This window comes from Chaetura pelagica, unplaced genomic scaffold (genome assembly GCF_000747805.2).
Source record: "Chaetura pelagica isolate M959 unplaced genomic scaffold, ChaPel_1.0 scaffold725, whole genome shotgun sequence".
In the NCBI taxonomy this organism is placed as follows: domain Eukaryota; kingdom Metazoa; phylum Chordata; class Aves; order Apodiformes; family Apodidae; genus Chaetura; species Chaetura pelagica.
Window position 1 is genome coordinate 12733 of NW_009953490.1, and position 16334 is coordinate 29066.

The window sequence follows — 16334 nt, forward strand, 5'->3', positions numbered from 1 at the left end:
CCCCCCGGGGCGGGGCCACGTCCCCCGCCCCTCCCGCCTCGTCTGCGGGCTCCTCAGCCCTGTGGGCGCTCCGGAAAGACCTTCCTGGGCGACGTGTCCCCGCCTGCCTGAGAACAGAGGTGCGTAGCCGGAACAGGGGCAGCGTCTGCTGGTGCCATCGCTGCCAGTTTAGCTGTCGGCCTGTGCTTAGAGCAGCAGAAACGCTGCCATGGGGTTAGTTTTAAAAAACTTTTTATCCATTTGCAACCTAGCCCTACTGAGAGAGGGAGAACCTAGGCAGGCACATGTAACACAGGAAACGTCTCCAATTCTGGAGTCAAAGCTCCCAGCTGTTCCTGTCATCAAGTTAATATGGTATTATGCAGAGCAGCAGAAGGCAGGCTGTCACACTTTTACTCAAAGTGGAGAACACCTTGCTGCACCAATAGGCTGAACTGAATTCATCAAGATTGGAGATTTTTTTCTGGTATGGTCTGGCCTTTTCTTGTGGACAGAGATTACTGTTAATCTTTCCTCCTTTGCTCTAATCATTTAAAGTTTGTCTTTATTCCATGACTTGTTTTCTCCTTCTTCCATGCTTCTAGCAAGGGCAGACAATATCTCTGTCTAAATCTGAGGAGCCTGCATCCTGGGCTTGGTCACATCCTTCTGCTACCCCACTGTTGCACAGCAGGCTCTTCCTCTATTTTCCCCACACCATGAGATTCTACTCTCAATTTCCATAAATTCCAATTCAGAGTGATCTTTTGTACCCATCCTCATCCCTTGATGCTTTTGTACTCTAACTTGTTGTTGTTCTTTATAATGCATCCCAGATCCTGCAACATATATATCATTAAATTGCAATGAAGTGAATAGTGTTGGTACCAGACTATGCTGTTTACCCTGGATACTAGAATTGTTTTATTTCAGAGCAAGACAAAGATACAACTCCCATCAGGCCATCTATGATAGCTCAAAAAAAAAACACCAAAAACAAACAAAAAAATCCAACCAAACAAAAAATCCCAAAGACAACATAAACATTGATTCAACTCTCCCTCAGTAAATAAATTAACAGTATGGTATATCCCTGTATATCTATTTCACACACTCTTAATTCAACAGTTTTTGACTGGTGTCAGGGTACCAACGCACAGTACAGTTACTAGAGACCGTTTTCATGTTTTTTCTTGATAGAAGTATAAGCACAAAACCTTATGTAATTTGATGGATGTTCAGCTGAAGCAAAATTTCATTGATCCATTCTTTTTAAGGATTCCACTCACTCAGAGTCATTCCTAGAGATCAAAGGTAACAAGGATGAAGGGAAAACATTAATATATCTGATTCAAGTGTCGTGGAATGGCTTTACAATCATTCACAATGCTGGGAGAGAAAAGGCTGTCAGCAGTTCTCAAAGCTGGATTTCCTGTTTCGTCCATTGTCCATAATTTGTAGCTGATGACGAACCAGATTATAACTGGACAGCATGGACTGAAGTCAGGGCATTCACAGTTCCCATTGCTTTGATAAAAGTGACAGGAAAAGCTGGTATCTTTGTGCTCTTTCCACTTAGAACTGTGTTTAAGGAAAGAAAGGAAAGGAATCCTCCACATTTATTTAGCCAAAGACAAACCATAGTTCTGGTTAATCAGATGAAATATCAGCCCCAAACACAGCCAATTTCTACACAGAGCCCCAGCTAGCCAAGCAGTTCCCAACTTTGTGTTTATCCAAAAATCTAAACCACAAAATGCCAAAAGCCTCCTGTGCAAGAGCTACACAAGGCAGTAGGCATCCTGGCCTTGCACTTGCCCCAGAAAAAAAAATTAGCAGCTCCCAGATGATTCTCATTGTCAAATCCAGCTCTTCCATCTCACCTCAAAGCCCATTTCAGGAACACGTTTCCACCCTACCCCCACTTCTCTCTTCTTTTTTCTCCACACTCCCCTTCTTCAATCCACCTTAGATGTCTATCAGCTGTAGGAAACTACCTGCCTCCTTTTATCACATGCCTCACCTTTCAACCCAAAGCAGGGTGAAGACGACCACTCTGTGATAATTTGTGCATTCCTTGTGCCCAAAATGTCCCTTTTTGGGCCCATTTAAGTATCTAGCAATTAAAATCCTTTTGCTTCAGGCTGAAGAGGATACATACAGCAACTGACAAGTACTCACTCCATCCCAACAGAAGAAAAGACAGCTCACCTCCGTGAGAATACAGCAAATGCAACATTTAAAAAAAAAACCAAAAAAAAACCCACGAGAAATAAAAAAAAAAAATCAGACTTAAGTGGAAGAGCAGAATGAAACAAGCGACTCCTGCAGGCGACTAAAGTAATCACAGGGACTATCAGGGAAAATTTCTCCACCTTGAATGTGATGGGGAGGGAGGTTCTTAACCCAGAATATATTCCTCTTCTCCTCAGGCTGTTTCCTGGCAGGGTCAATACTATTTTTAAACCCAGGGTCAGAGGTATCTCAATGACTCCACTTTCCCCAATAATAATTTCACTTAAAGAATAAAGATAAAAATGCATTTTTTAAAAGCTAAAGAAGATACACAATAATGACAACCAGAAAAAATTTTAAGATGCTGACACAACTGCAACTGACTTCTGAAATAAGAATTGTTGTACAAGCCTATTTTTTGGTGTGTCCAGAATTTGTGAAAACAGAATAAAATTCTCAAATATACATTTTGGTAATTAGTATTGTCTCCTTAAAACAGATTTAACCTTTAAATGTCGAATATTCAGCCAAGTCTGAGACTTACAGCCAACTAAAGGTATTGTTTGAGATACCTCTGGCAGCTTAAAATAAACTATCTTTATTAAAAATCTAGAGTCCTACCTAGTCTGAAGATACTCACACAGAAATTCATGGATCGTTAGAGAAGCCACTCTTAACATTACTAAGATACTCACTACAATTCCTTCAACAGGGAAAATTAAGATTTCTCAATTTCTTTTATGCTCTATCATACTCTATCATCACTAGCTCACTTTTATTTTTAACAGGATGAAGATACCTAAATAAATAGTGAACTACTAATATTAATCTTGTGCTCTATTTTGGTGTTCCAGACAAAACTTAAATATTTCAAAAATGCAGTTAGCTCTCCGAAGAAGCAGCTTGTTTTGGAAAGCCTTAGTGCTCACACAGACAATCCTACTGTTCCTAAAACCGGTTTGTCCACAAGAACCCAGAAGACTTTGCAGTCTCTTTCAAATGAGAATATAATTTGTTTCTTGCACTTGGTAAGGGTTATTAGAATATTTGGCTCAGTCACCATAGTCACTGAAGCTAAAGGAAAACTTCTGACAAAATAGAATGTTTTTAAAGCTGGAAATATGAAAGTCCTTCTTTAAAAATATCTCCAGGTTAAAAATCACTCACTTCAAAGGAAATCTGATTGCAAATTCTATAAGTAAAATTATCAGTGAAGCTCTTACAATTAAAATTGTTCACCAATTTTTATGTTACTCTGTCCAAGATGCAATTAGTGGATATATGAGGCTTGATTTGAAATAAACCTTTCAGTAAGAGCATATAAAATAAATAATTTTTTAGTTATTCATAGTACACTTCAGTTTCTACTAGCAACAAAAGGCCAAAAGGGATGCCTAGAACCTTAACAAGAATATAGGAGAATTTTAGTTTTTAAAAAAGTATGTACTAATTATCATGCAGCTGTTATGTTTCTTTTCTGAGGTTCAGAATGCCTTCATCTTCCAAAAAGTCCAAAGAACCTCCCCCCTTTCCATCTTACATGTTACTTTTAAACAAATCACAAGGAAACCAGTATTTTGATACACTGAACATTTATTGTCTTTCACAAGACAAAATGAAGTTTCCCCTGTTGATGAAAAGCCATCAAGATGACTGTCAAGGGGACGGGATGCAAAATTCCAGTGTACATTATACGCAACAAATTACCTCCCTGACTATCCTGGAAGATGACTGGATCAATCCCACTGCAACTAAAAAAACAGGATTATAAAATATTTACAGAAAGGAACAGTACAGAAAATAAAAACCAGACAACCATATGCATATGAAATGCTGCTAACAGTTTTCTCCTTAAAAACTTGTTCCACTACCCTTGCCAGATCATTCAGGATGTGCAAGTATTCAAGCAGAGCATAGCCACCCCCCATTCCCACACCTGCCTCCCCAGAGTACCGTTATCTCCCTTCAAGGAAGAGGAAGGACTCCAGGGACATAGCATCGCCTTCTTGACTGTAATTTCCTTCCACCAAGTGGACATGCCAGCTCAGAAAGGGGGTCCCCAGCCACCCTTCATCTGCAGCAGGTCTCTATTCAGAGCATACTGGCAAGTTAACCTGTGGGTAGGGAACTATTCCCTGTCACATGAGCCCTTCCCTTGCTTGCAGGAAGACCGTTCCTTCTCCTCCCTCCACAGTGGTCTGATCTGCATCCAGAGGGGCAGAAAGCTGGCTACGACCATAACATCACAGGAGACCTTCCATTTCCTTCATGAAGGCTTCATACACATCATCCTTTGTCTGTACAGAGATAGGGGCAGACGATCCAGCCTTAGGGGCAGCTTTGGTTAATGGGAGAGCAGGCTCATCATCCTGTTTTCTCTGGGAGGCAGCAGAAGCCCCTTTATTCTCCCGGCGCACTCGCAGGGCCGTGGGCACAAAGCGAGTGATCTCTGCCTTGGGGTTAGTGATCTGCGGCTTGGCACTGATGGTGGCTGTAGCCTTCTTCTCAATGGTGGCTGCGCTGGTGTCATCCGCCTTGGGGCGCTGGATCAAGCTGGGGGGAGCACTTAGGACCCCGGGGTTTGGAATGGGGGTTGGTGGGAAGAGGCCAGGTGGGGCAGGTCCTAACGGAGGCACCAGAGGTGGCCGTAACATGCCTGGGCGAGGAGGAGGGATACCTGTAAGAAGAAGGCATGAGCTGACTCCACACCTGGGAGTCTTAAAGTCTTTGGTCAAAAAAGTGCACAGACTCAAAAAGCCAAGAAGGAAAAATCAAACAAAAAAAACAACACACACCCAAAAAAAAAAAAAACAAACAAGATGTAGTAGCACTAGCTCCAAAAAAAAAAAATAAAAATAAAAATGAATCGTTTAGCACCCTGCACCAAATACCAAGTTGAAAATGGTGCTGAACGTCAGATTTTGAAAACTACAGCAGTCTGTGTATTGCTCCCTTTCAAATTTTAAAGTTATCATCTGAAACTAACGTTTCTTGATGATCCATTGATTGGAATTTCAGAGTCAGACTTTTATGACCATGCAGAGAAGAAAAATCCCCATCTTCAACTCATTAAGTGCAGCAACATTACAACACCGTGGGGTTATTTAAAAACAGTCCAGCAGAAGTTTAAACTCTGAAATTTCCTTTTTGAGGACAGATTTCTTGCTAATAAACTGCACACAGCAGTAGAAAATTACTTGTTATTGCATAGAAAAAGATCTAGCACAATCCAGACAGGAACAAAGCCGAACAGGTAACCGCTTATGCTTCCTGGCTTGGTCACCACAGCAAAAACTGGGAAAATAAAACAGGGAGAGACTTGGCTCTGAGCAAACAGAATACTTTACCTGGTGGGGCAGGAGGAGGCAGGCGAGGAGGAGGTCCACGTGGAGGAGGACCTGGGGGCAGACCTGGTGGAGGGCCTGGAGGAGGGCCAGGTGGACGCCCAGGTGGTGGGCCTGGTGGTAGAAGTCGAGGTAAAGGCCCACGCATTCCTGGTAAGCCAGGAGGTCTCAGGAACGGAGGAGCTCCTGAAAGCACATACATAAATCAAGAGAAATTTAGTTCCTGGTTAAGAAAACCCAAAACTATCCCATCAGCTAATACTAAAAATCCTCAACAGGAACTTGAAAGCAATTCTAAAGCTAGCCAGCTGCCATTAAACAGATCTTCTAAAAAAAAATAAATAAATCTCAAAAAGACAGCAGATTTTAGGCTTAGATGAAAGTTTATTCATAATAGTCAAGTATCTTCTCTCACATGTAATGAAACAATAGCAGACAATGGCTACTGAGCTGAGGTTGTTAAGAATTTAAACAGTTAAAAGTGAAAGAATCTGGCATTTGATTGCCCTCTGGCCTGAGTTATCACAAAAAAAATAAATCCGTAGAGAAGACACTGGAAAGATCTTTGCTTTCCCTCGATTCCCTGGGAAAAAAAAAAAAAAAAAAAAAAAAAAAAAACCACATTTTTACCGTAACTTTCGGAAAAAAAAAAAAAAAAAAAAAAAAAAAGAACCACATTGTTAACGTACCTATCTAGAATAAAATTCATTAAAACATAGTATGTACTGCTCCTCACTATAGCCAGCTATTGATCTTCACAGTGTAAGTATAAAAACTCAAGAGACAGATTTATACACTTGTTCAAATTAGAAAACAGCTCATTACTGTGGTCCCATTCAGCTACATGGTAAACCTACTAAGTTACAGAAACACTGCTGTTTTCCTCTAAATAAACCTCAGGTGCTTCATAGACGCCATACACTATGAATAAAAAGTTATTGATCTGCCACAGAATCAGCATAAGCCTTCACCACCACAGCTCATTAAAAAAAATACACCTAAAAAACCATCAAAGCCTGGGTGGTAGCTCCCAAGCCTGTTTAGCATGTCTTGTTCAGGGTAAAGCATGAGGGGAAAGACAGAAAAACCACCAAACCCACTGGAGAAGCACATGGCATCAGACCTTGTTCTTCATACAACACTGGCTCCTTGGCTGCCTACCTCTGTTGGTGCTAAGAACAAGCCTTGGTACTAATGAACAAGGCAATGCCCATCAGGCCATCAGGAGCCTGATACCTCAAAAGCACAGCAACAACAGATTGACCACAGAAGAGATCACAGACCTCAGCAACTACCACACTGGGCTCCTGTACTTCATCTGCAAGACATTCAGCAGCTTCTAAACTCCTAAACAGATACGCTGCCTGTAGCACAGAGAGCCTGCATCCTTCAAACCAGAGTAAATCAAGCATTCACCTGGTGGAGGGCCAGGAGGAAGGCCAGTGGGTGGGCCTGGGGGCCTCAGTGGAGGGGCTGGAGGTGGTCCTAGTGGAGGTGGCCCAGGCATAGGAGGTGCCTGTATCTGAGTCGGAGGAGCAGACTGCTGAGCCTGTTGCTGCTGTTGTGTCTGGGAAGCTGCAGTAGATGATCCAGTCTCTGCAATAGTTTCCTCACTGAGTTGTTGTTGCTGTTGTTGTTGTGATGTCTCTTCAGACTCTGAGTCTTCTTCCTCCTCCTCCTCTTCTTCCGAATACTCTTCTACTTCTCTTCCTTCTTCTGGAATTTCCTGACCTAGAAACGGAGACATTTATAGAATCAGTCCACAGGTAGTATCTTTGTGAACATCAGAGAAACCTTAGCACACAAAATAAAGAGAAATCTTACCTCAAAGGAAAAAAAAACACCACACAAGACATGACAATTAATTATTAAATAGAAAATTAAAATTAAAAAAGTACAAAAATCACAGCTCTAGACACAGCTCTGCCACCAAGTTCTATGTGTTCCTGTGGGAGCTGAAACTTCTATTGACCTGAACTGCAACTATTTGATCAAAGGTTTGTGGGAGTTTGCAGAAGGTGAGGGCAGAACAGGGGATGGGGACACAACCTCAAAACAAACATAATCCCCCGGGGTCAAGAAACCCCAGCACTTTGAAAGATACTGGGCATCTTTCTAAAACAAACAAAATAAAACTTCACTATTTTGGTTAACTTATTCCTGCAAAAGGATATTTTTAGGGAGTGCAAATCCTTACAGGTTACAGGACGAGCCCACAGTGAAAAAGAAAATGTGAGATTGTCTATGAGCTCATATTTTGTTTGATCAATTGTTTTAAAGTTAAGCAAGATAAAATCTAGAAGAAAGATTTTCCAATACATTAAAAAAAATATATAAAGTTGCTACTGTAACTCCCAACTCTGCTATGCAAAACACACAATACTAGTAGACTAAAAATTATTTTTTAAAACCCCAACAGATACCTAACTACAACTTATATTCTTAGCAGATCTTACATTATGACAGTAAAATATTTACTCTATAAAATAGAAGCTGTGCAAACAAAGTAAGCTTATTACAGAAAGCATAACTGGAAGCCCAGTGGCATATCTCCACTTAACACATCCATCTCGCTCACCTGCCATTCGTAACATCATGGCCTGGAGTGGAGTCAGTTCTTTCATGTTCTTTTTCTTTTTCCGTGACTTCCCAGGCATGTCTGCAAACCGTACACTATGACCTGGGGAAAGGAAAGCATGGACAAGGGTGGCAGAAGGTGGGAAGAAAATAAAAATCAGATAGATTTAGGTCTTCTACCTGGTATGGACAACATATCATTCTAACAATGATTCTCCTTACATAAGAGTTAGCATTGCTGTTACTGACTATTTGAAATTTTGCTAGCCTAGTATTCTCTATTAATTGGTCTCCCCCAAGAAATTAATTTAAAAAAATAATCTAAAAGCATTAGCAGTAGGAAATTTAGGTTTTGTAGTTGTTTGAGTCACTGAAGAGTCAGTGTATTTTACAGTGAGGCTTAATTTTTGTAGGGTACCTTGCCAATCCAATCTGTTGAGAAAATCTGAAAAAATGTTTCACTTCCAAATAGCTTTCTTCTGCTATTTGGAATTCTTCGGCTGAAATTAAGGTGACAGAGTTAGCTGGCTACACAAATTACTTTCCCCTTCACTCAGGAAAACAGACACAAATTCTTTTAAGTAGTGTTTCTCTTTTGAAAAAACAAACCCCAGTCCATAACTTCCCATCATACCTGATTTCTTTTCTTCACCACCTTCCCTTTCCTTGTCATTATCACGATGCGCGAAGTCTTCTCCTTCACTGTCTGCATCTGACCTATCACTGTCACTGTCATCACTACTCTCATCATGCTTGTCTTGATCCATATCCTCAGGATAACCTTCATCTTCGCTGGTACTGGACATATCGTCATCATGCCCACGCTGTCCTGCAGGAAAAGAAGTATTAGGAAATGCATGAACTCCACATACAAAATATTCTGTCTTTCATACCAGTCTATGTGTACAGTCAGAATAATCCCTCTAGCTATAGCCTGGAAATACTGTCAACCTTTTACTGTTTAGCACATATTCCTAAACAGTATTTTGGAGTCTATTCGTAAGATTTCCTGCTAACCAGCCGGTTAATTTGCACAACAAACAAGTGAAGGCAACTCCTACCTGCAGCTCATTAGTTAGCTTTTATTTATTAATCACCCATCATTAAAATACCTTCATGCTTTCTGACATGCAATTAAGTTGATCTACCCATTCACAAAAAATTACAGGAATGATACAGTAACTGTGAAAAGGAGGACCCAAGTTCTCACTGCAAATGAAAACCCTGGGTTTGCTGGGGTTTCTGTTGTTGTTTTGGTCTGGGATGGGTTGGTTTTGTTTTCTAGGGTTTGGGTTTTTGGGGGTTTTTTTCCTTGTTTTCTTTTAGGTTTTTTTTTAAAGTCAGACTTCTCTGAGAAACACAGAAGCACACAATCTAAGGGGTTAGAAGGGACCTCGAAAGATCTTCCAGTCCAAGCTCCCTGCCAGAGCAGGGTCACCTAGAGCACATCTCCACAACCTCTCTGGGCAGCCTGTTCCAGGATTTTGTCACCCTCACAGTAAAGAAGCTTTTTCTCACCTTTATGTGGAACCTCCTATGCTCAAGCTTGCGCCCTTTGCCCCTTGTCCTATCACTGGACATCACTGAGAAGAACCTGGCTCTGTCCTCCTGACACTCACCTTTTATATCGTTATAAATGTTGATGAGGTCACTCCTCAGTCTCCTCTTCTCCAAGCTAAAGAGACCCAGCTCCCTCAGCCTTTCCTCATAAGGGAGATGTTCCACTCCCTTCATCATCTTTGTGGCTCTGTGCTGGACCCTTTCAAGCAGTTCCCTGTCCTTCTTGAATTGAGGGGCCCAGAACTGGACACAAGATTCCAGATGTGGCCTCACCAAGTCAAATAGAGGAGAGGGGCAGAACCTCTCTCGACCTACTAACCACACCCTTTCTAGTACACCCCAAGATGCCACTGGCCTTCTTGGCCACAAGGGCACATTGCTGGGCTCATGGTCATCCTCCTGTCCACCAGGACCCCCAGGTCTCTTTCCCCTCTGCTGCTATCCAACAGGTCAGTCCCCAACCTATTCTGGGACACAGGGTTGCTCTTTCCCAGATGGAAGACTCTACGTTTTCCCTTTTTGTATTTTACTAAGTTTCTCCCCGCGCAACTTTACAGCCTGTCTAGGTCTCACTGAAAGGCAACACAACCCTCTGGTGTGTTATAGCTGGGGTTTTTTAAAGGATAAAATAAAAATGTTTCAGCATTGTTATGACCACATGGGAAAACAGTCAATCTGTGCAACCTAATGCAAAAACAAAATAAATCTGAAAGTTGTAATTGGAAGTTTCAACATTCAAAAATATAGATAACAAAACTGCAGATACTATGAAATATACCAGAATCACCTCAGAGATGCAATCACTTAAGAACAGTCTTCAAGTAGTATTAACACCCATCTTGCCCTGAGAACACCTTGTCTAGAGCACAATACATTCACAGCAGTACCATCTGCAGCAAAACAAAGAGGTCAAAGAACAACTCAGAAACAGTTAAGTCCTCACCTGCTTCAGAACTGTAAGAAATCTCCTCTTCTCGCCTTCGAGGAGCCATGTCCAAGGAGAAACCCACTTTACGGCCATACATTTGTAGAACTTGAGGTGGGGGTGGCCCTGGGGGAGGTCCAGGGGGCTTCCTGCCTGGAGGCAAACGTGGAACACCAAGCCCAGGAGGTGGAAGTACAGAAATGGACCGAACTGGTGGTCTGGAAATAAGACAGGAAATTAAAAATGTAGGCACACAAAGTAAGTGAAAGCAAACATGCACTTAAGAGAATGATTTAGCCTTCTCTCATCATGGCACACACAGTAGCCATCTAAAATGAAACATGAACATTTGTAAAGTATTTGTTTTTGTCCCAAGGAGCTTACAACCTCATAAAAAGACAATTGCTGAAGATCAGACAAAAATGAGCTTCTCAGAAGGCAACTGAAGACAAACACACAAAAGCAAGGATTTCATCCCACCACAGAAGCAGAATGAAATAACCACAAAGTTGGTGAAAGGAGAAGGCTGTTCAGAAAAAAAAAAAAGTACTAGAATGAGAAATCTGATAATCAAGTAAACTAGGAGCTTAAACTGAATATACCAGCAAGACAAATGACACATATATGGCAATTCATGCTCAAAGTGGTAGGGTTTTAAGTTTTATTGATATGTAGAAAGGCAAACACTACAAGACAATGATGAGGCAATTTAAACAAAAAACTGTAATAGTAAGGAAAGATTAAAAAGGGCTTTGATTAAAAGAAAGTACAATTCTGTTGCACAGAATTCCTGATTTCTGCCACTCAATATTGCCTCCATTTCTACCCTTAGCTCCTCCTTAGATGGAAGAGTGTTCCTTTTTTACTTCTCCTTTAATTTTCTTTTTCCACTTACCCATAGGCTGATGTCTTCTTGAGGATAGAAGGTGGTTGAGCCCCTGGAAGGGGAATGTCCTGTATAAGGATGTTGGAAGGAGCATGTGGCATATCTGGCAAGGGGATACTTTCCACTTCAACATGCTGAGCATTCTGGGGAAACAGAAAAAGGACAGAGTGGGTTACTCTCACAGAAGCCATTGCACAAACTTGTTACCTTTCAGAGTACACAACACATGGGACCTGTCATCACGTGCCAAAGATGTTCCAAGTGCATGCTATCTTGCAGCTGTCCATGAAAAGACATCAGGTAAAAAGTCAACAGAAAAAGCTTTCAATGCACAACAAAGCACATGCAGTGCACTCACAAAAGGCTTTAGTATTTCAGTCAAATCCAGTCAGATTGCCAACCCCCTTTAGACCTTCAGTCCCCAAAGGAAATAGGCTGCAGACAAGTATGCCTGTACCTTTTTTTCCTTCAGTGTCCAGAAGGCACAAATCACAAGCTGTTGAATATTCCAAAGGAAAAAAAAATAATCTTACAGATATTTGCACTGGGGCAACGTATGTTCTCCAGTATAGTTGGGAAGAATGTCAAAGCAAGGTCTTTAAAGGAATGCCAAAGGATTTTCATTATTTTCAGTAACAGATTCAGTAGAAATTTACAGAAATATCAACAGCACCTTGACAAATTTGGTCTTTCTAATACAGAAAACAATTCTGGTATTGTTGATTTGCAATATACATTTCCCCTCCCCCTGTAATTTCTTGTTGAATTCAATCAGTATATCAGAGACAAATACAGACTTGACAACCTGCAACTTGAGGCCACCCTCAGTTAAATGCTGTAACTGACATACTATCCAAATTATTGTAAGTACTTAGCATGGGTCACATAACATAAACACTGGTCTCTGAAAAACAGTTCTCTTCCTTCTTAACTGTCACACCTAATGAGCAGACAAATAACAGACACCACCACAGCTACCAGCCTGAAATACAATAAGCATTACCTTGACAGCATCAAAATACTGGCTGAGTTGTGATCTCTTCTGCTCATACTCCACTTCCAACTTGCGTAGCTCTTTATAGATGTCAGGATTCTCCTTCTCATAAAGCCGCAAGATGCGCTCAAAAGTCTCACGGAGCTTTTTGCGTTTGTCCTTTAGCACCTTTTCATTAAGTTGTGGCTGCTGGACTGGGTTAAACTCTAATCCAAGACAGCAAAAAAACCCAAAAATTCTTAAGTTACTCTACTCCACAACTGTGACAAATGAAACAACTTCAAAGCAAGCAATTTCCAATCCCCATTTTCAGGAAGTCTTTAGCTTTATGGCAATCCCCTCCCTCAACTTGAAGTTACTATCACAAACACTACTTGTTCTTTTTATCACCCATCTTCCCCCCACCAAAAAAGTTAGCTTTGATGGCACATCACCTCAAATAATCATCAATACCCAATTATTAACGGAATCTCTCCTTCTAACACAAAAGAAAGAAAGGTTACTCTATTTTAATCTCCAGTTGTCCCTTAAAACTATGTTATGCGTCTACATAATCCACCACCTAAGTACCCAGTGCCTCTCACTCACCCATCTCATCCAATTTTTCCATGTCCCGGATAATCTGCTTTGGATCTTTCATCTTTAGTACAGCTGCTCGTACCATCATCCGTTGCTTTTTGTTCTAAAAATCAGAGATCAAGCACATCATAAAAGTGTCACAGGAGAAAAAGACAGAACGTTTGTACCAGTTATTCCCCTCTCAATATTCCCAGTCTGCTGGGAAAAAAAAAGGCACTTAAAAATGCCCTGCAAATATCAGCCATGGCACAAATCAGAAGCAAAGGTAATTAAAGCTTCCAGGAATTCTAGTTCCACTATCTTGCTCTTTACAAATTCTTCTATAATCATTCACTTCAATTAAGACATATGCAATCAAGAAGACAACCAACTGACAAAAGGTATACAGTAAAATGCACTAAGAAGTATGTGAGTCAGGTGGTCTATTTGGTTTTCTGTTTTTTCCTCAATTCCCAAGCACTTACAATAATGTTTCAAAAACCTGTAATAATCACACGTTTAAAAATAGCAGATTATGAGATACGGTTAGTCAAAACAAGATTTCTGTATGTTTTCTTAAAACTATTTGTTTGGATAACTGTTTCCAAAGTCAATCTTAGGATGTACCATCTGATCACAAACATGGCAAGTAGGACAGAGAATGCCAAGTAAATGTTTCTGATCTCTACATTTACCTTCTTTAGTTCCCTTTTCCGAGCTTCCTTTCCTGGAGAGGAGGAAGAAAGAGAAAATAAGAACTTGAAAGAGACAACCAAATCCACGAAGAACCTTTCCTTCATCAGGATTAGTACTGTTTCTAAATTTCACTCACTTTACAGACACTGTAACTTTTAAACTCATCTTCCCAGTAACAGAGAAACACACCATGAAATAGATTTCTATCTTGTGTGCTGTACAGAAGATAAAGCCACCTTCCTGCCTCCAGGAGCAAGGCTGTTTCTCTACAGAACAGCAAGCAGCAAAAGTCGTAGTGACGTGTGCAGTCATGAAAGGACTGCAGCCCAGAAGCTCTAAAAGAGCCAACAAGAGACAATGCATCTGAAAGAAATCATATTGACTGATGAATTCTGGACTTTCTTTATCTGTTTAGTATTGATAACACCTGGCATGTTATCAAAAGGAAAAAACAGGCAACTCCTTCCTCTGATCAGACCTCTTGGAAAATTTAATGTGTTCCTCAAATTCCACCCTCATACAGATGAATTATATCTCAAGAAGCAGGTTGGCAGTTTAGACAACGACTAAGTAAAAAGACCTTCTAGCACCAATAACTAAAGTAAAATCTAAAGAGACAAATACTCAGAGAAGCCACAGCACACAAGCAAGCAGCCTTCTCAGGAAGTTTTTACACCAGCCAAAACCAAGATAGTATTTTTCAAGGTAGGGAAACTGTTGTGGTTCATCAGTGAGGATCTCATTTTCAGATAAAGCTTTTCACTGCTTCCCTAGGACCCCTCCCCTATTCCCATCTGCTTAGCTTTTATTAATACTTACGGGCTTGATCTGTGGGATTCATAAACTTCCCACTCTTGGTGGATGATGTCGATCTCCGCCCCATTTTTATTTTCTTCCTTCCACCTCAAAAAAAAATAAACTGAAAAACAGGGAGAGACCTGGAAAAGACAACATTGTTTCAGATCACCAGCAGGTTGAGTATGCTTGTTTCTCCTCTCTGCATCAGCAGGTTGCTGCCTCAAGAACCTCAAATACTTGTGAGGTTCTCAAATACTACTACAATCTCAGACCCACTTTAAGTGTTACTATTTAAGTACCTATTTACTACTACTTCACTAGATGCCTACTTCAAACTAATCAACCAGATCATTATTCGAGACACCAACCAAGAAGCTTCCTGCTTACACTGCGGAGTGCACAGGGGAGAAAGAAACATTCTGTTTTTCTATGAGATATCAGGATCCTTCTAGCTTTTTCATTTACTCTTTTAAAAGCTCTTTAAAAATTCCATTCTTCTCACTTTCTAATATTTCACACAATATTCCTCTTTTTCTCAGACATTCAAGTTGCCCTTGATTTCTATCCCCAGCGCCCACTTTATCCACCAGCAAGTGTTTTGCACACACATTCATGTCATTTTCTCTTCCTGTTACACCACTGCCCTTTTGCTCTCTACTTCCATCAGTGTTACTTCAAACTGTTATACCGACCAGAAAAGAAAAAGTTTTTCTGGAAAGAACTATTTCCCATCTTCAGACATTTCTTCAACTTTCAGATGGCTACAGAAGTGTCCAAACTACAGCCAGGGATGCTACCCCTCTCATATCTCTCATCTTCCCTCACCTACAGCCCCATTTCTGTGCCAAAACACCACTGGAAAATAATAAATAAATAAAAAAAGAAATCCATAATATCCAGCAAATTCCACTCCAAAAACTAAAGCAGTCTCTGAACTTTGGGAGCTGAGAGGATGCAGCCTTCTAGTCACCATACTGCATCCATCATGGCTGAAGTGAAAGTATTAACAAGTTCAGTCCAAAGTTCTCTGCTGCTTCACTGCAGTCACCATGTGCATTTATTCTTCATCCCTAGTTACAGTAGATGTCACTTTCAAACTACTAAACAACGAGCCCCGCCTTATTCCCTAAAAAGAAATGTAAGCACAGGTCCTCATTCAGTGTCTCAAGGCCTTGCAGAAGGGGTTCCTACCAAGCTCCAAGAAGTGACCACATTCAGTGCACTGACCAGCTCTGCTCATGGCTCATACGACCAGGTTATGCTCACAGCTGGCCTCCTGCTTGCAAGAACACCACAAGACTTCTGATCACCAATAAAATACTTCCTACTTAGAAGATTATATCGATTTTTTTGCCTGCCACTGTCATTTATTTATTTTTTTTAGGTGGGAAGCTCACCAAACACAGGTAGGCATTGCATTTGCACCTCGCATTTCCCAGGTTTCTAACATTTACAGGGTAAAAAGAACAAACTTCTGAAACCTCGATCCTTTCAGGACACAAAGCAAAGAGCTTCAACACAACAAGTTAACAGTCGATGGAGAAAAAGCAACCCCCCCAAAAAATAAAATAAAAATAAAATACACCACAAAACACTAAATTTATGAATGTTGGGGGTTTTTTTAGCCCTGAGGGAACGAGGCAAGAAGTCTCCCGTGAAGCACACGAAAGCCTCCCCCCCCTCCCCGGGACGGAGGGAGAAGGCGATAGCGCAAACCGCTGCCTTCTCCTCGCTTCCCTTCTTCTTTTCCCCCGGCCCCGGCCCCGGCCCGCTCCTCTCACC

The 16334-nt window shown here is 41.0% G+C and overlaps 1 protein-coding gene across 1 annotated transcript; it reads right to left on the reverse strand.

Annotated features, from left to right (window-relative positions):
* Positions 1-4457: 4457 nt before the first annotated feature.
* WBP11 (WW domain binding protein 11) lies at positions 4458-14690 on the reverse strand. The gene is made up of 11 exons (XM_009999009.1): positions 14574-14690; positions 13754-13785; positions 13089-13182; positions 12510-12706; positions 11516-11649; positions 10639-10838; positions 8770-8964; positions 8137-8238; positions 6975-7289; positions 5562-5744; positions 4458-4891 (listed from the first exon to the last, which is right to left on the reverse strand). Exons 1-11 carry the CDS (start codon positions 14635-14637, stop codon positions 4458-4460), a joined length of 1950 nt encoding a protein of 649 aa, XP_009997311.1. The 5' UTR covers positions 14638-14690.
* Positions 14691-16334: the final 1644 nt, after the last annotated feature.